The sequence below is a fragment of the Populus trichocarpa genome, chromosome 11 (assembly GCF_000002775.5).
Source record: "Populus trichocarpa isolate Nisqually-1 chromosome 11, P.trichocarpa_v4.1, whole genome shotgun sequence".
Classification (NCBI taxonomy): Eukaryota; Viridiplantae; Streptophyta; class Magnoliopsida; order Malpighiales; family Salicaceae; genus Populus; species Populus trichocarpa.
The window spans coordinates 16,718,484-16,738,950 of record NC_037295.2 but is presented as its reverse complement, the minus strand read 5'-3'; the positions used below and the strand labels follow the sequence as shown (position 1 = coordinate 16,738,950).

Here is a 20,467-nt window from a genome sequence, read left to right as displayed (position 1 = left end):
GTTCTCTACATGCATAGCTCAAAATCCCCTATAAAAACCCATTGCACCCATCACCTCATTCATCCACTCTAATTAACCCCACTGTACTTTTCTCCCTAAAAAATGGCAAGGTTTTTGACAATAGCAGTTCTAGCTAGCCTTCTCTTGGCACTCATCGCCAATGCCTCTTCTTACAGAACCACCATCACTACCGTGGAGTTTGATGATCAGTCCAGCAGGAGTCGATCTGGAGGCTGCCAAGAGAAGATTCGGAGGGTGGACTTGAGCAGTTGTGAGCAATATGTATCCCAAATATCAAGGCCAAGGTTAGCACTCCGAGGGATCCACCATCGACAGGGTGATCAAGAGCAAGTTCAGCAATGCTGCCAGCAAATAAGGAATGTGGATAGGCAGTGCCAGTGCGACGCTTTAAGGTCTGTGATCGAGGAGCAAACACAGCACCAACGCCGCCCTGAACAGGAAGAGAGGCAGGAGGTACAGAGGAGGGCAGCCGAAATACAAAGTCAGTGCAGCTTGCCCGATTGTCAATCCCAATCAATCTGGTTCTAGATGCTGTTTTAGGATCATATGATGTGCTAGCTAGTTAGCAATCAAGTTCACTGACTCGTAGAGTGGCTTGTGAGCGGTATGCATGTATAATAGTCACGTCAGGCTGTTGTGCAAGCACTTATGCAATAAAAGTAAGTCTAGCACGTCGATCAGGCTGTTTATGCAAGTACTTGCGCCATAATAAAAGTACGTCTACCTTTTGAGTTTATCAGCTCATGTAAAATGTACGCATGCAATAAAAAAGCAATGCAGCTTGGCTTTGATGATATACAGTAGCAAACATGTCATCTCTAATTATCATTTGCTTGGACTTCTAATTTTTATTAATTATCACAATTCACATTGTTAATCGTAAACCAAGCGAAAACTAGCTTATTCCTCGATGAATAAGCCTTAAGCCTCTGCAATGAAGGATTGTAATGCTAATTTTGAATCTTGGTTTATATATATAAGAAATGCTTCAAAGTATATTCTGAAAAGTAAAAAGAGAAGAAGAAAAAAAAGGATTTGAAGTGCTTGAATGTTCGTCGATCCATATCCCGTACATTATCATTAATATACATTGAACTTGATTGCCCCTGGGGCCTGGAATTAGCTTACTCTAACATGTCATTCGTTACATTTGCAATTTATCATTGTGAATGTTAAGTATCACACTACAATGGCTTGGCCAGCATACTTTTTACTGTTAAAAACGATTGGAAGTGGACCAGGAAAATCGCAATAAGAGTGATCTTAGCACACGCTGTAGCAAGATTCAATTCGAATATTGTAGGTGAAAGGAAAAGACCATCTGAAACGGTTGAGACTTCTGAAAAGTTGGTGAACAATGCAAGTGTAAAATTGACAAACGGGCTCAACATGTAATTTGGAATTTATCATTTCAGATGATAGGTAGCATTAAAATTAGTGTTACAAACAAGACTGTAGCCTTACATTTCCCAAATATTAGTGATGTTCAAGATCCCAAATATTAATTATCTCTGAAAATCTCAGAATATCTATGAAATTTAACATGTATAAATGTGAATATTTAACCCTGGGTGTAGCTCAGCTGGTTAAACACTGAGTTTGCTTCCTACAAATCACCAGTTCGAGTATTACAAATTTCAAGATTACTAGAGACTTACATGATTATTAACTTCAAGTTATATGCAAGCCAGACTAAACAACTACATAAAAAAAAAATGTTGGTGATAAGCACGCAAAGGAACACGCGGTAATGCCCATGGTTACGGCCTCGATTTCTCTGAATATCTGTAAGAAATTAATTGGTGCACTCATACATATTCTCTATTCTTTCACATAAATATGAACCCGCAAGGACTCTGAATTTACTGAATACTCTCTTATTTCTTCGGGTGTGCAAAGAAGCCAATTATAACCCCTAAGCATTAATATTCACATAGCAAAACAATTGAAAGAAGAAGAAGAAAGCAATCAACCAGGTAAATTTAAATTTGTGTAAATTTTAAATTTGTGTAAATGACTAGAAGGTTTAATCTTATTTAGAATAAAAATCCTTGATAAATTAAACTATATAACCAAGTAGTTTAGCATAGCTAGGATTCATATAAATAAGAAATTTGGTTTATATTAGTATTCATTTATACAAATCCTTGATAAATTAAACTTATTTGTATAGGATTAGAATTACTTATTTAGATAGAATTTAAACATTTTATATGTATAAATAGGCCCCTGGAAAAAAAGTCAACTACACATATGCAATTTATTTCTTCAATTTATTTATTTTTTCAATTATTGGTTTATTTTATCGTTGTATTTATTTCTTTGCTTTACTTATCCTTATCTATTCCTCTTCTCGCATGCTGCTATTTAGGATACATATATATTTTTTAAGGTTTGAAATATTTAAATATTCACATTTTATTTGATTTTGTGAGGCTACTACTTTTCTCCACTCATAATTCAATTCTCAACTATATATTGTTTTTTATTGAAAAGAAGAAACTTAGTCAATAATTGACCACATGATTATTTATCAAATTGATATAATTAAACAAAAACACTATTCTTCCTTAAATTTATGATAATCCAATTGTAAAAGCATTTACTTCTTTGTTTAATCAGAACTTGCAATCGAAAACTCATCACCTCCGTGTTGTTTACATACACAACCCAAATTCCTTTATAAAAACTCATCACCTTTAATTTTCATTCAACTAAAAGACACCTCTATTCTCATGGTCTTCATTGCCAATTCTTCTACACAACAATATCAATGCCACCATCCAAGCAAATGAGCCCAACTTTCATAAAAATGCTGAAAGCAACTTTAAAAAGAGTTCTTGAGCCAATGTAAGCAATATATGTCACAATCAAGATCAAATTTGACTCCGAAAGGGATCCACAATCCATAACAATAAGAGCAAGGACAACTTTAATAGTTAGTTACAAGTGGTGTACATGTACTTGATCCATAAGGAAGGGTTTTGTTACTGTCCTGTGACAAAAAAGACGGAGACATTGAAGAAAAAACTCATTTGTTTAAAGAGAAAGAGACATAAAATAAATTTATCTATAAAATAATTTTAGAGTAAATTTTTTTACTTCTAAAATAGAAAGTATATGAAGACATGTTTCCTTTATCTCCATCTCAAGATAGTAACCAAACACCACCTAAATTATTTGAGAATAATATGGAAGAAAAAGGAAAAAACAAAAACAAAGAAACAAAAACAAAATAGGTGAGTCCTTATTGCATTCTTCGGATTATAAAGATATAAGGGTTCAATCATAAGGTTTTCATAAAAAAATAAAAAACAATACAATGCATGCTTTAATATAATTCAGGCTATATTCCTCATTTAATAGCCAATCTGAAGAAAAAAATGTTAAGAGAAAGATTTGTAATAATAATTATAATTTATTTCTAAAAATTAAACTAAGAGAAAGAAAATGGTTATCTAAAGAGATAATTTTAAGAAAATAATGCGTGACTTGTTTTTTTCATTCTCTTAACAACCAAATAAATATTGAATCTTTCAAAAAGCCAATAATCAAACAAGGCTAAGAACAAGAGATTTAGGCTCTAGTTTTGTAAAATGATGTGATTTAGTCTAGTCTCTTAATCTTGTAGGATACTTATGTAGAACTTAAGGAAAAAAGAAAAAGAGAATATCTTTAATAAAAACCACATATAAGCATAACTAATCATGAACGCATCTATTTTTCAATCTATGTGGAAGCATAAACATGTGATTAGACTACCAAAATTACAAAAGAACAAATCTCCATATCATGAAGAGAAACTCCATGACATAATATGAACTAGATAAATTAGGATTGAAAAGAAAAACAAGAAGATAAAAAAAAAAACCAAAAGGGCTTGAGAAACCCTAGACAAAGCTATTTTCAAAATAATTCAGAATAATTTAGAAAAAACCATTATGAAAATAACCTATAACTATTTAAATAGGTATTCAATAGATTTAGGTTGGAAAGGAAATAATACTTAGGTTGGAAACGAAACAAAACCATAAAATTACTAGATAAAATAAAGAAGAAAATATGAAAATCTAAAAATATCTAGGAAAAATAACTTATTTACTAGAAGTTTGTTCATAACTAGTTGATACAAACATAGAATAGTATCATCTAGAACTAGGTTCGTAAAATATCCTAGCAGACTTTGAGTATAATTCAGTGATCGGATCAAAAGGTATCTCTATTTTCATCAAAAATATTGTTTGACGAGTTTGGACTTTTTATTAGACTTAGACTTGTCTATTTAATTCATATATAAATGTATATATTAGATCTTCTATATAATCTAATTACAAAAAATTCATATATAAAAACTTAGATTCTTCATAATCTTTTATAACACTCCAAAACAAAACAAGGTATTTATTGTGAGAATATGCATGCTGATATAAACATACAAGCAAGGACTAGGACACCAAACCCATATAAAAAAATCACTCTCCACACTAATTTATAATGGCAAGGCTTATAACAATAACAAATCTAGCACTGCTCTTTAATTTGATAACTATTTTCAATCCTTTGCATACAAATCCACTATCACTATCGTTGAGGTTAATGAACCCTATAAACCATCAATAGCCAGAAGGTATTGTCAATAAATATAAAGGTAATACTCGGAATCCTAGAAACATACTTTTCACAATTAATAAGTCAAGACTTTGCATTATGAGAAGTTAATGATTATGATGATCTATAATATCGGAAGCTTCTTCAGTATTGTTGCTACCGATTAAAGATTGTGGCTAGGAAGTGCTAATCTAAAGCATTACAAACCATAAATAGTTCACGAGAAGCCGCAAGAAAAAGAAATGACGAGGAGAGTATAAGAGGTGCAATATACTAGTAAATGATTTCATTCTAGTACCAATATGTGAGATTTATATATGTATATTACCAATGCAAACATTTTTTACCTGTTTGATATAACAATATATATATAAAAGCAAGAAAAAAAAGAGGCAACAATGACATTTAACAATACAAGTTAAGCACATCAAAAGGCCTTGTAAATAAGCCAATTAAACCTCGAGCTTAATCCTAATTAATAAAGTGGAAACAGAGACGCTGCGACCGGACAGCGCAGAACCCCATCACTCTTGAATTATCAACACGAGCGTCCGTGTTTGATATTCTCTTAGATAATGACTAAAGAAACTCGAAAACCAAACAAAGCATCTCTTGGCAGAATTTGCATGCTGATCTAGACGTGTAAGCATCAACCAAACCGCCAAAACATTCATAGCCACCGCATCAAAATCACAGATCATACGCATAACCATGCCATCCTCCACGTTCTCTACATGCATAGCTCAAAATCCCCTATAAAAACCCATTGCACCCATCACCTCATTCATCCACACTAATTAACCCCACTGTACTTTTCTCCCTAAAAAATGGCAAGGTTTTTGACAATAGCAGTTCTAGCTAGCCTTCTCTTGGCACTCATCGCCAATGCCTCTTCTTACAGAACCACCATCACTACCGTGGAGTTTGATGATCAGTCCAGCAGGAGTCGATCTGGAGGCTGCCAAGAGAAGATTCGGAGGGTGGACTTGAGCAGTTGTGAGCAATATGTATCCCAAATATCAAGGCCAAGGTTAGCACTCCGAGGGATCCACCATCGACAGGGTGATCAAGAGCAAGTTCAGCAATGCTGCCAGCAAATAAGGAATGTGGATAGGCAGTGCCAGTGCGACGCTTTAAGGTCTGTGATCGAGGAGCAAACACAGCACCAACGCCGCCCTGAACAGGAAGAGAGGCAGGAGGTACAGAGGAGGGCAGCCGAAATACAAAGTCAGTGCAGCTTGCCCGATTGTCAATCCCAATCAATCTGGTTCTAGATGCTGTTTTAGAATCATATGATGTGCTAGCTAGTTAGCAATCAAGTTCACTGACTCGTAGAGTGGCTTGTGAGCGGTATGCATGTATAATAGTCACGTCAGGCTGTTGTGCAAGCACTTATGCAATAAAAGTAAGTCTAGCACGTCGATCAGGCTGTTTATGCAAGTACTTACGCCATAATAAAAGTACGTCTACCTTTTGAGTTTATCAGCTCATGTAAAATGTACGCATGCAATAAAAAAGCAATGCAGCTTGGCTTTGATGATATACAGTAGCAAACATGTCATCTCTAATTATCATTTGCTTGGACTTCTAATTTTTATTAATTATCACAATTCACATTGTTAATCGTAAACCAAGCGAAAACTAGCTTATTCCTCGATGAATAAGCCTTAAGCAACTCTGCAATGAAAGATTGCAATGCCAAATTGTAAGATGCTAATTTTGAATCATGGTTTATATAAGCAATGCTTTCAAGAATATTCTGAATAGTAAAAAGAGAAGGAAAAAAAAAAGAACCCGCAAGGACTCTGAATTTACTGAATTCTCTCGTATTTCTTCGGGCGTGCAAAGAACCCAATTATAACCCCTAAGAATCAAGCCAACTCATTTTAAAAAAATAAAATATATTCACATATCAACACAAAAAGAAGCAATCAACCAGGTAAATTTAAATTTGCGTGAATGACTAGAAGGTTTAAAAAAATCCTTGATAAATTAAACTAGTTTAGCTTAGCTAGAATTCATATGATTATCAATAAATAAGAGATTTAGTTTGTATTGGTATTCATTATACTTTCTTGTATGATATAGATTACTTGTATATGATTAGAATTACTTATTCAGATATAATTTAAACATTCTATATGTATAAATAGTCCCTCTAGAAAAAATAGTCAACTCCATATATGCAATTTGATTATTTCTTCAATTTTTTATTTATTTATTGTTATATTTATTTCTTTGCTTTATTTATCCTTACCTATTCTTCTTGTGTATGCTGCTACTTAGGATATATATACATTTTTAAGGTTTGAAGTATTTAAACATTCTCATTTTGTTAGATATATATTTTTTAAGGTTTGAAATATTTGAATATTCACATTTCATTTGATTTTGTGAGGCTGCTACTTTTCTACGTTTATAATTCAATTCTCAACTATATTGTTTTTTAACATAAAAGAAGAAACTTAATCAATTGATTAGTCAATAATTGATCACATGATTATTTATCAAATTGATATAATTAAACACTATTCTTCATTAAATTTCTTAACTAAGCTAATCCAGTTGTAAAAGCATTTGTTTCTTTGTTTAATCACAACTTGAGGTAAAAAACTCATCACCTCCATATTCTTTACACACAAAACCCTAATTTCCTTATAAAAACTCATCACCTCTTTCATTCAACTAAAAGACACCTTTATTCTCAAGGTTTTCATTGCCAATTCTTCTGCACAACAACATCAATGCCACCATCCAAGCAAATAAGCCTAACTTTCCAAGGCCATAAAAAAGCTAAGAGCAACTTTAAAGGGAGTTCTTGAGCCAATGTAAGCAATATATGTCACAATCAAGACCAAATTCAACTTTGAAAGGGATCCACAATCCACAATAACCGGAGCAAGGACAACTTCAATAGTTAGTCACAAGTGGTGTACATGTACATGATCCGTAAGAAAAGGTTTTGTTACTGTCTTGTGTAAGAAAAAAAATGGAGACAATGAGGATAAAAAATCATTTGTTTGAAAAGAAAAGGCCATGAAATAAATTTATTTATAGAATAATTTTAGAGTGAATTTCTTTACTTCTAAAATAGAAAGTATATGGAGACATGTCCCCTTTATCTAGGAAACAAAACAAAAGTTATGTCCATTTTCATCAGAAAGATTGTTTGATGAGTATGGACTTCTTATTAGACTTAGACTTATCTATTTAATTCATAAATGTATCTACTAGACCTTTTATATAATTCAATTACAAAACAATTCATACTAAAAGCTTAGATTCTCTATAATCTCTTGTATTGCTCCAAAACCAAACAAAGTATTTCTTGTGAGAATATGCATGCTACAAGGAAGGACTGGGACACCAAACCCATGTGAACATATTCCTTTTCCCTACACGCACAACATGAAATCCTTATAAAAACATAATGTATCTCTTTCACTAACCAAGTACAACCTAATTACTATAAAACAACCACTCACCATATTGATTCATAATGGCAAGGCTTATAACAATAGCAAATCTATCACTACTCTTTAGTTTGATAACTATTTTTAATGCCTTTACATACAAATTCACTATCACTATTATTGAGGTTGATGAACCTAATCAACCATTAATAACCAAAAGGTATTATCAATAGATATGAAGGTAATACTTGGGACCTTAGAAACATACTTTTCACAATCAATAAGTCAAGACTCGACATTATGAGAAGTTAATAATGATGATGATCTATAATATCGGAAGCTCCTTCAGCAATGTTGCTACCAATTAAAGATTGTGGTTGGGAAGTGCTAATCTAAAGCATTACAATCCATAAATAGTCCACGAGAAGCAGCAAGAAGAAGAGATTATGAGGAGAGTATGAGAGGTGCTTACACTAATATGATATGCTAGTAAATGAAGTTCATTCTAGTACCAATATGTGAGATTTATATATGTATATTATGAATGCAAGCATATGAGACCATTGATGCACTTATAGTCTTCTTATGGAATAAGATGAAAGTTTGCTTAATATTTTATCACATATGCAATGCATCAAACAAACAAGCTTTAGTTTTAATAAAAAATTTTTTTATAAAAAAGACACCAAGCTAACATACTTAATAAATAGAACATCAGAAGAAATAAAAACATGGCTAATAAAGAAAGTAAACAACCCTTCAAAGCAATGCCTTTTCCAAAAGCTAGAGCAATATTGTAACATGTGACAATGTACTTTCCAACCTCAAATTCAACTTAATATACTCTTAATTACAGAGTAAGTACCTAGTTGCATAACATTATTTTAATGTATTCCAAGAATAGATTTAGATCGATAGCAAAACTCTAGTGGTTCTAATCCTTCCACTGTCAAATTATAATTAACACAACCATTCAAATTTACAAGGAACTTCTAAAAAGATAAAGAAGGTACTTAGAAATCCTTGGAAAACATATATGGTTTCATTAGGAGATTTCCTTAAAAAGAACCATATAAGTAAATATACATTAAGAGAAAACAAAATTAAGACCATACAAAAGACATTACCATATCAAATTATTAACAAGATATGTGGGCAAACCTATTTGAAAGATCAAAACTACCCCCAACAAAAAAAATTCACCATAACCACCCAAAATAACATGCAAATTGTATAGACCTCAACAAAATTCAAGAGGTTTAAGGATGATTTTTTTTTTACCCATCATCATTTTGAATTATTTTTCAAGTTTGTATCTATATCTATAAACTTGGAAAAAAAACCTCGAATATACTGTAAAGAAATAAAAAAACATGGTAGAGGCAGAAGTAGAAGTATAAAATGAGGATTTCATTTAATAAATAGAAATATATTAACAAAAAGTGAAATATATATATAGCTTTCATTTCAACCATTATCATATTTATCTATAACAGTAAAAAAAATGCCTAGAAAAGCTTGGTAAAAGTATTAAACTCTATCAATAAAAAGCATAATCATTGGATACTTAAAAACCATCACAAAGATAAAGGACCAAGATATAGAATGGACTCCTTTTGGATGTTGTAATCTACTAATGTATGAGTGATGAAATCATGAAAATCTTCAAAAATGAATTAGGCTTTGTAGGGTTGTGATCTTGAGCTGGTCCATGAGTTTTCCTACAAAATAGGTCCTTTGTGGGTACAAGGAACACTTTAATACCTATGTAAAATATAAAGGGTGAAAATAATGTATGATATATGAAAAAATAGTATGTGAATAAATGCAGCTAGGATTATGGAAAATAAGATTTTGAGCATTCAAGTAAAGATCTAACATAACTAGATAAGAATCTAATTCAGACAGACTATATAGGTAGTTGTTTGAGAATGTAAGCGAAATTATATATTCTAGGAATTATTGGGTGGTTGTTGTGGTAAATTAAGTTATTGGGTGGTTGATGATGGTCCTTGAAATTATTGGGTTGTAGGTGATGGTTCCTAGAATTGTTTAGAGATTGATTGTTATCTATGAGATTAAATGATTAGGCCTTTAATGGTTATGCGTGGAGACCAAGACTTAGGAACTGTGTTTTCCTTCTTACTTGTGGCCGAGTGTATTTTTCATCAAGTTCTTGAACTTATCTTATAGAGAAGAAAAATACTTTTCTAGAAAGTTGGTTCATGGATTGTTATGACATGCGCAACATTAGTGGAGATGTTGGCTAGTTACACCACTAGGAAACAGTCATAGGCTAGAAAACTGGTATCTACACTACATAAAAAACATATTGCGCGCATAGAAAATTATGTGCACAACTCTATGAACTTGAAAAAGTATATAAAGGTATGTGTTGGGGCAAGATCGGATAAACCGAAATGAGTCGGGATTGAGCCAAGGCTCAAAATGCTAGGTTTTTTTTTGTTAGGCCAAACAACTAGGATTTTTAGTCATTGGGAAAGCCAAAACAATTGGAATGTGGTGCATGCAATGCACCCATCAACTTTTTCTTCTTTTTTAATCAATAACAACCATTTTCCAGCTACTTCTTAACAAAGATAATCTCTTTTTTGTTTGGTGAGATATTGTCATTGTCCTGAATCTTTTCTTCATATTATCAATGTTATCCAAACTCTTGACATCCATTATGACAATCTTCATAAAAATATACATCCCACCATGTAGGTGAAGAATCGAGTGAAGGTTTGAGTCCATTTGAATTTTATAGTCAACCAAAATCTTTCCATCTTCAAGTTGTTTGCATGTAAATTGGAATCAATTTGGACCACATTAATTAAACTGAAGAAGGATTTAGATATCACTATATATACGCCAAATGTACATAGAGGAGATTTCTATATGGTTTGGCAACAAGCAATTGAAAAAATAATAATTATAGTTTGGCTTCATATTCAAGAGTAATATTGGTCTTTCCTATGAGGGGCTTAACAAAAATCTGCATTCAACCATGAAAACGGAGCACCAAATGCAGAGTTGATTCCTTCAGAATATTGTAGTTCGCCATGGTGCAAGTTATTTGCTAGCAAAAGATCAAATGATCCATACTTGAATCTGTCTTCACATCATATATGGTATCTGAACTTTCAACCTCTAAGGTAATAGTGAGAGTTTTCACAAAATAAACATGTGAGCATCTTGGATTATGTGAACATCTTGGACCCATTCTAAGAACTAATGTATTGTAGGCCAACTGAGCTTCTTAAAAATAATGTCAGGCATCCTAGGTCCAATAAAATATGGAGTCACATGGCATTCCTTAATTTGAAGGATAAATTGGGCAATTAATATACAAAATGCAAATAAATAGTAAATTAACATAGAAAGAAAAAGTTTTGGTTAAATAGTATAATTTGAGAAAGTCACGGTTCAGAAATAAGATATTTAACTAATATCGTGGTTCAGAAACATGACATTTGGTTACACGTCGCGGTTGAAAACTACGACAAAATTATAATTAATATCGTGGTTCTGAACCGTGACATTTCATTAATGTCGCGGTTCTGATACACAATATCAATTATAATTTTATCGCGTTTATGAACCACGATATCAATTATAATTCAAGATCGATTTAAGAAAAAGATCAGACTATTTTTAAAAACAATTAGACTATTTTGACTACTGTCTAGTTTTGAAATTTTTTTATGTTTTGAGCTTAAGAAGAAGGGATGACAAACTGACATAACTAGTTTTGAAAAACTTCTACACCCTTCATTACTAATACCCAAATGGAAATGGAAAGATATCACTATGAATTTTGTGATAAGATTGCCTAGGGAAAAGAACAACAACAATGCGACTTGGGTCATTGTAGATCGCTTGACAAAGTCAGCACTTTTCTTGCCCAAGAAAATGACAGATAAATTAGCTAAGTTGTACATGATATGAGCTTATGTTATTCAAATAATGCTAATCATGAATTAGAGAGTTAAGAATTTTATAATTTTAACAAACTAGGATGGGCTTGATTTTTGGTTGTTTTAAGGGGTAAAATGAAGGTGTTTCGTGGGTTTTTCAAATAGATAGTAAGGGTCTCGGTCAATTAGAAGAGAGAGGTTGCGTCTGTGTTTCTTCTATGTGTTCTTCAATCTGGATTTAAATTTTAATTGATGTCACATTTTTGAAGCGCACTATCTTGAGTTGTCATGCTTTTGAATATCAATATTTACTAAATATCACGCTTTTAATGCACGACAATATTAATGTGTGCTATTTTATTAATTTTTTTTGCAAATGATATTATTCCGTTAAAATTTTTAAGTTTACTATGATAATTTTTTTTTTTAAAAAAAAAACAAATCCTAAGTAGTATATTTTGCACTTTAGCTTTGAATCCTCGGATACACTACATGACACATTAGTTTATGGGCTTTAGCTTTACCCCTTGTTCTGTGTCATAAGCCTAGTATTTCTGGTTGTAAATCTCGAACCCATCACTATCCTTTATATCATCAATGGTGTCAAAGCTTTCAACCTCCATAGTTATGATGTTGCAGACATCCGGTATTCGGATTTTTTTTTATATTTATATTTTATTTATTGTATAAAAAATTTAGATATTCAAAAAATATTATTGAGTTTCAGATATCTAATGAGTATTCATTATTTACTATTATTTATTAATCAACAAAAAAATAACTGGATTTCTAATAAACCAAATATCTAATCTTCTAAATAAGATGCAGACAGACAACAATGAAGCTGAAGAGAAAAGGTACCAAGGCAGTATTTTTTTTTCTCTAGGTATTTTCGTATTTAGCCAAAAAAAAAAAGAGTTGAAAAAACTTCATTTTAGAATTGATTAATAAAAGTTTCAATCTAAAACAACATTTAAAAATATGTAATATTTCTAGTTTCATGATTTTAATTTTAATTAATTTTTTCAAAATATCCGGTGTTAGATTGATAATTCATTCACGAGGAGGTCCTCACCGCTTGCTAAAGCAAAAGCCAAATGAGCAAGGAACACCGACAAACAAACAGGGAGAAACATCCCACAACATCACGCTAGCACTAGAAAGCTTGTTTGGCTTCACATTTGTCACGCCGGCACTAGAACGTAGAACCAAGAAACTACGAGCATCACCTGCCAAAACAGGCATTCCACAACAAAAGCGCATATGAATAAACTAAAATTTATTTGCTTAAATACGAAAGCTTGCAATGGAACGGCCCTTAACAGCCAATCCAAACAGTACCAAACTGGACGCAAACACCAACTTCAAAAGAGTACAGTAATAATTTATTTAAAGTAGCCATTCGAAAATGGCTACTGAGCACACACAAGAGCCCCACGAGGCATAAAACACCCAAGACAACATGCGGAAGCTTAAAAACCACCACGGAGACGGAGGACAAGGTGAAGGGTGGACTCCTTCTGGATATTGTAGTCTGCTAGGGTGCGTCCATCTTCCAACTGCTTTCCGGCAAAGATCAACCTTTGTTGGTCAGGGGGTATTCCTTCCTTGTCCTGGATCTTAGCCTTGACATTGTCAATGGTGTCTGAGCTCTCCACCTCCAGGGTGATGGTCTTTCCAGTCAAAGTCTTAACAAAGATTTGCATTCCTCCACGCAGCCGAAGCACCAAGTGAAGGGTTGACTCCTTCTGGATGTTGTAGTCAGCAAGTGTCCTTCCATCTTCAAGCTGTTTTCCAGCAAAAATCAACCTCTGCTGGTCCGGTGGGATCCCCTCCTTGTCCTGAATTTTGGCCTTCACATTATCGATAGTGTCAGAGCTCTCCACCTCCAAGGTAATGGTCTTCCCAGTTAAAGTCTTCACGAAAATCTGCATGCCACCACGTAGACGAAGCACCAAGTGGAGGGTGGACTCCTTCTGGATGTTGTAGTCAGCAAGGGTGCGGCCATCCTCGAGCTGCTTGCCGGCAAAGATCAACCTCTGCTGGTCTGGGGGAATGCCTTCCTTGTCCTGTATCTTGGCCTTGACATTATCAATGGTATCAGAGCTCTCAACCTCCAAAGTGATGGTCTTTCCAGTGAGGGTCTTCACAAAGATCTGCATGCCACCACGTAGACGAAGCACCAAGTGGAGGGTGGACTCCTTCTGGATGTTGTAATCAGCAAGGGTGCGGCCATCCTCAAGCTGCTTGCCGGCAAAGATCAACCTCTGCTGGTCTGGGGGAATGCCTTCCTTGTCCTGGATCTTAGCCTTGACATTGTCGATGGTATCAGAGCTCTCAACCTCCAACGTGATGGTCTTTCCAGTGAGGGTCTTCACAAAGATCTGCATGCCACCACGTAGACGAAGCACCAAGTGGAGGGTGGACTCCTTCTGGATGTTGTAATCAGCAAGGGTGCGGCCATCCTCAAGCTGCTTACCGGCAAAGATCAACCTCTGCTGGTCTGGGGGAATGCCTTCCTTGTCCTGGATCTTAGCCTTGACATTGTCGATGGTATCAGAACTCTCCACCTCCAAGGTGATGGTCTTTCCAGTAAGGGTCTTAACAAAGATTTGCATGCCACCTCTCAAACGGAGCACCAAGTGGAGGGTGGACTCCTTCTGGATGTTGTAATCAGCAAGGGTGCGGCCATCCTCAAGCTGCTTGCCGGCGAAAATCAGCCTCTGCTGGTCTGGTGGGATTCCCTCCTTGTCCTGGATCTTGGCCTTAACATTATCAATAGTGTCTGAGCTTTCCACCTCAAGGGTGATGGTCTTGCCAGTAAGAGTCTTGACGAAGATTTGCATCTGACACCCCAAAAAAGTAAAATCAGAGACAAACTAGATTCAGATCTCAACATATAACAATCCTTCAGATCATTAACAATAGCAAACAAATTCAATTGATCATTTAAAAAAAAAAACGATAACCTTTTCTTTTAATCAAAATAGCATCAAAATTAAACGAATAGAAACATGATCCATATTAATTAATTAATTAATTAATCAAATCTTAAGAGGCCCTTGAAAACACCGACCAATCGAGATCTAAACAGAGTTAATAATAGAGCCCTAAGATCGAGATAAATAAATCTGAACATCAGGCAGATCTATGTTATCCGTAAAGCACTAACAGATCTTAACAGAATAAATCAATTGATCAAAATTTGAAAAAAAAATGGAAAGGGTCCTCGATTACCCCCATCAATCGAGATCTAAACAATAGAATCAATAACAACGTCGTAATATCCAGATAAAAAAAAAAACAGATTACTGTCATCAATAAACGATTATTAAGGACTGATCCATAAAACACTAACAGATCGTATAACAATTATTTATTTAAAAATAAATTTAAGAAAAAACTAGACAATCGGACACGAGAGGCATACCTTGAATGAGAGCTGTTTAAAGATTTTGATAGAGAAGAAATAATCACAACTGTGAGGAGAAGAGAGCTGGAGCGTCTCAATATATCATAGAAATTTGATGGTGAAATTACGGGAATACCCGGTTGCAGCGTCTAATTATGAAACGCCACGTCTTAGGATGATCCTTCCGGAAGACTTCTTGGTTGTTTTTCCTTTTATCAGTGGCGTCTAGTGGGGGCGGATATTGCTAGGAAACTGAGAGTGAGAGAAAAGGACTACGCTCTTCGAGTACGCGTGTGTTATGCGGTATTTCCGTATTTGAATTTTCCTGTTTGTTTGTAAGGAAAAAAAAAAAAATTTTCTGTTGGATTTACGTCGTTATATTGCTATGAAAAAATAATGAGTTAATTTTTAATTTGAAAATAATTTTTTATTTAAAAAATTTATTACGGCTAGAATCTTATTTTGTTTTTATCTACTGTTAAATTTAAATTTTTTTCTTTCTACAAGCTTATTACTAGTTGATTTCCAGTCATCAAACTAAATAAAATTACAAATATATATTAATTTGTATAATTTTGAGGTTTGATTTAAATATTTAGATAGAATAATTTAATTTAAACACAAGTTAGCAAGGTTATTTTAAATATCTTTTATATAAATAAATAAATAAAAATACAAAATAAAAATATAAAAAGAAAGCCAAAATAGAATATTTTCCACGTTAAAAGTGTGTGCATATAAAAAACCAAAATTAAGTAATTGAGGCAGTGTAGTCCACGCACCTTGAATGATTAGTTGATATCTTTCTTATTTGGAGTGTTGCGGAGTTGGAAGGGAAAGGAACGAGTAAACGGTGGGTAGCCGTCTGCTTACGCCTATAATATGGATCACACAACTTGCAAAAGGGGTCTGGATTTGGTGGACAACTCCGTCACCATCCATTTATGATGAAAAAAAATAAAAAACAAAAAAAAATTATAAAATCATAAAAAATAATAATTTTTTTATATTAAAAAAAAAAGCTTAAAGACGTGAGATTTGACTTTTTTCAATATTTGCAAACCTAGACATTGTATGTTTGACAAAAAAATGTTTTTTTGAAAATTATTTTTCAAACTTTTCTGTGTTTAGCTGATCGACGGAAAACATTTTTTAGTTAAAGAAAAATTCGACTTGGTTTCTAGGAAAGTGTTTTCCTTTTATTTTAAGCGAAAAATATTTTTCGAAAGTTGTGAAAATTTTAAAAATATCATATTATTTGTTGATTATATCAAATTTGGTCCTCAAATTTTTAATTGATATATATATATATATATATATATATATATATATATATATATTGTTTTGAATATATTTCTTTTAATTTCATCCCTTAGAATTTGATTTTTATATTAACTTTGGTCCTCATTTTTATAATTGTTATTTGCTTTTCCTTTATCATTTTTTAATTGAAATTTTTTATCTATCAAATTTGGTCCTCATTCTTTTGATTGTTACTTATTTTATTTGAAATAATTTATGAAATGGTAATTATTATTATTTTAATTTCTTCATCTTTTAATTTTTTTATTTGTTAGATTTGATCTCTATTATTTTGATTATTATTTATTTTATTTGAGATAATTTATGAAATTATATTTTTTTTCAATTTCATTCACATTCAACTTTTTAATTTATAAGATTTGTTCCTCATTATTTTAATAAATTTGAAAAAAAATAAAAAATTAATAAGTTATTTTCCAGCTCATTTTCCATGACATAACCAAACACTGGAAGATGTTTTCCAACTTATTTCCTATTACACTACCAAACATCGAAAAATAATTCACTTTCCCGGAATTCACTTTCCAAAAAGAAACTACTTTCCAGTAAATAAACGGGGTCCTCGTGTGCGCGATAGATTTAAATGACTAGGAATTTGTTTTAAATCTTTTAACATGTTTGGTTTAACTAGATGAATTTTGCATACAGATGAAGAGTAAGGAACCCTAAGTTTGTTAGTTTTGAAGAGTAAGTATAAAATAATTTAAAGATAAATTACAAATTGGTGGTTGATGTTCTTAAAGAATTGTATATGTAATATCTCAAACAGAATGTTATGTATATACTGACTTTTTGAAGCATTTAGATGATATGAAAGATGTAAAAAGTATATTTGTCATTGAATTCTTATTATTCATCACTTGGTGTAAATAGATTGAATGCATTTAACCTCTTAAAAATCCAACACCATTATCTTAATTAGTTTTACTATTAATTAAGGTCTACAAACTTAGAAAAATAGGCTGAAAATTTCTTTAAAAAAATCTAAATCTGAACTCTAGAATGATTGAAGAAAAATTGAGTAGAAAAGATTGGAAAATAACAAAGAAGAGTGTAAGAGCTACTGCATGGTGTACAGAACACTTCCCCTTTACCCCTTTTTACAATGATTTTTGAAACTAAAATTGATGTTAAAATAATTTTGGTAATTATTATAATTAATTCTCATTGTATTGCTTGAATTACCCACCACAAACAAAGATTTTGACAAAAAAATTTTGCCTTAAAATAAGATGTTTTCCCATTAAAAATAAATTGTTTAGGTAAAGAATGGTTACACAATTTAATCATGGGTGGACACATAATAATTCTTTTAGACTAACAAATTATTTTATCCAGCCTAGACTTCGGCGCCAAGCCTAGCAAGTCTTTGTGACTAAAGCCCACAACTTATCACTTAGCGTTGCGCATATTCTCTCTAAAAATTTTGGTGTATGAATTAAATTTTAAATCTTTAATTTTTCATTATATAAGCTACAACAAAATCTTATAACTTTTTGATGTGAGATTGTGTGTTTTGGATTTGTAAATACATGTGAACTAAGAGATTTTTAATATAATTTTTTTTCAATTATAATCTATTTTAAATGTATTAATGCTCCAAGTTGAAGAATTTTTATTGAAGAGTAATTTTTTAAAAAGTTTTCACTTGATTCCTTTAAAAATCAAGATGTTATCCAAGATATCAATAAGGAAGAATATCAAATAGCTTCAATTGAACAACGATTTCAAAATTAAAATATTCCTAAAAAATCAAAGAAATATATATATCAAATACAATTTTTTAACATATGAATGAATGAATTATTCAATAGAAACTACTTATAAACATTACCCGTGAATTTTCAAGTAGGAAGTGTGTTTGGTAAGAGGGAAAGTGAGAGTAAAAGAGAAGCTTGGATAGCAATCTTGTTGCTGATACGTAAAAGGCACGTGATGGAGCGAGCAAAGGTTTCTAAGACTACCTAATTAGAAGAATAGAGATTAAATTAAAAGAAATAAGAAGAATAGGGATTAAATTGAAGTTTGCCAAATCCAAAATTAAAAACTCTAATTTATAGGGTTTAACTTATACGACGTCGTTCAACTATTGTGCACCTTCTTCTTCGGTAATTTTGGTTGATCGAGTAAGCACTTTCAGGTGAGTGAATGTGGTGTCGCTAATCACCTTTGAGGTTGTAACATCCACTATTCAACTGAGAAACACTCCCTGTACAATCCCATTTCCATGAAGTCAAACATTTACACCTCATTTTCTCTAATGATCTCAGCAACATCTTGTCTATGATCAACCGTCCTTGCGTTTTCAGATTCTATCTTGATCGGGTTGACACTTTCAAACAGATGAATGTGTAGCTACCGACCTTCAAATTGAGAAAGATTGGATCCAACATAAAGGTATGCACCCCTCTACCATGATCAAGTGGTCTCAAGAAACGTTGACGTCGGTGTTGCTCCAACAAAGCCACGAAAATAGCCTACCCAGTTAGCCTTAACTGAGACACCCATTTGCACAAAACCTCTAAACTCTTTCATGTGTTCACACTTAAAAACTTCAAGATGGTTCTTATCAAGGGTTTAAAACCTTTCTTTCAAGATCAAAAAGCTAGAAACACTTTATCTTGGCCTTTAAGTTTGTTACAAAATCACCTAAATCCAAAATCATAGATCTTGCGGTGAAACCAACCTAGTTTTAGTTTGTTAGAACCCTAACAAATTCATCTAGAAGCTTTAAATCCGCTTATAAAAAAAGAGGTAATCAAAGGAGTGGAAAAAAAAGGAGAAAAGCAAAGTGGAAAGAAATTTTAGTGAAAGTTTAAGCAATCCTCTCAAGTTTGTGATTTCAATGATTCAGTTTGTTTTTGTTAGGTCTGGAGAGAAGGAAAAAAGAAGACAGCATTAGAAATCCATTCTTATTGGAAAATTTAAGCTTGGAAGGTATATCCTTGCAAACCTTGAAGTGGAGTCCATGAGGTCTGCTGGATTGATTTTTGTTATTTAAATGCAATGTTTTGAATGTGTTAACATGTTGATGATTGCTTTAATACATTATGTTTGCATATGAGTTTGATTTGAAATTTTCCAAATATCTTAGCAAGATTTTTCTTCTTCTGTTCTTGTATGTTTTTAGGTTATTGAGTTTCTTTGGTTCTGGTTGAAGGTTTAGGAAGACATTTTAATCCAAGTTGCATAAATATGTAGGCTGATTTAGGTCGACAATTTTGAAGCTTGGAATGTTTTGTATATTTATGATGATTTGTTGTTTTTATTACTTTTTTTTATTCAAGTATGTTTGGTTATGATAATTTGGGTTTCTGATGTCAAAAGAGTCTGGTTTGGAGGTTTAAAATGTGTTTTCTGTGTTTAACAACATGCTGAGTTTTCTAGGCAAATCTGGGTTCATGTTCTTCGTGTTCATCCAATGAACGTTGTCTTAGGTACTAGTTTTAAGTCTCGTTTTATTTCAATTCTGGTTTTTGTAAGTTTGCATATTATTATTAGTAAGTAATCTAGGGTTTTAGGATCAATAACATGTTTTTGTAGATTTTAATTTTAGGGTTTTGGTTTTGAATCGAAACTCATTTTTGATAAAATTATGATATTTTGAGGAATAATTGAAGTAAACTGACACTTTATTCTTGATCTATGCTTGATTGCAATCAAAACCTTGCTTTTTATTACTTGAAATCTGATCTGGTTTGATGTTTACGTTGCTGGGTTTGAGTTTGAATGTTGTTCATACTTTTCTGTGTTTGATCCATCTTTCTTGA

At 32.5% G+C, this 20,467-nt stretch overlaps 3 protein-coding genes and 1 pseudogene across 5 annotated transcripts; 2 read left to right on the top strand and 2 right to left on the bottom strand.

Moving 5' to 3' along the window:
* Positions 1 to 102: 102 nt before the first annotated feature.
* On the top strand, positions 103 to 549 carry LOC7470932 (2S seed storage albumin protein). Its single transcript, XM_002317540.2, has one exon. The coding sequence runs from the start codon at positions 103 to 105 to the stop codon at positions 547 to 549; it is 447 nt and encodes a 148-aa protein (XP_002317576.1).
* A 4,907-nt stretch (positions 550 to 5,456) lies between these two features.
* Positions 5,457 to 5,903, top strand: LOC18109142 (2S seed storage albumin protein). Its single transcript, XM_006387350.2, has one exon. It carries the CDS (start codon positions 5,457 to 5,459, stop codon positions 5,901 to 5,903), a length of 447 nt encoding a protein of 148 aa, XP_006387412.1.
* Positions 5,904 to 10,605: 4,702 nt separating this feature from the next.
* LOC127905926 (polyubiquitin 11-like) lies at positions 10,606 to 11,644 on the bottom strand (annotated as a pseudogene).
* Positions 11,645 to 13,226: 1,582 nt separating this feature from the next.
* Positions 13,227 to 15,561, bottom strand: LOC7454416 (polyubiquitin). 3 transcript variants are annotated; one of them, XM_052445636.1, is made up of 3 exons: positions 15,393 to 15,560; positions 14,228 to 14,808; positions 13,227 to 13,999 (listed from the first exon to the last, which is right to left on the bottom strand). In XM_052445636.1, exons 2-3 carry the CDS (start codon positions 14,806 to 14,808, stop codon positions 13,435 to 13,437), a joined length of 1,146 nt encoding a protein of 381 aa, XP_052301596.1. In that variant the 5' UTR covers positions 15,393 to 15,560; the 3' UTR covers positions 13,227 to 13,434. The 3 variants fall into 3 exon arrangements, with proteins under 3 accessions (XP_052301596.1, XP_052301597.1, XP_024467550.1); XM_052445637.1 differs by having other exon boundaries at positions 14,456 to 14,808; XM_024611782.2 differs by having other exon boundaries at positions 13,227 to 14,808; positions 15,393 to 15,561.
* Between the last annotated feature and the right edge of the window lie 4,906 nt (positions 15,562 to 20,467).

Bases quoted from the DNA above. Each gene is read 5' to 3' on its own strand.
- LOC7470932 (XM_002317540.2), top strand. From the start codon at position 103: ATGGCAAGGTTTTTGACAATAGCAGTTCTAGCTAGCCTTCTCTTGGCA.
- LOC18109142 (XM_006387350.2), top strand. From the start codon at position 5,457: ATGGCAAGGTTTTTGACAATAGCAGTTCTAGCTAGCCTTCTCTTGGCA.
- LOC7454416 (XM_024611782.2), bottom strand. From the start codon at position 14,808: ATGCAAATCTTCGTCAAGACTCTTACTGGCAAGACCATCACCCTTGAG.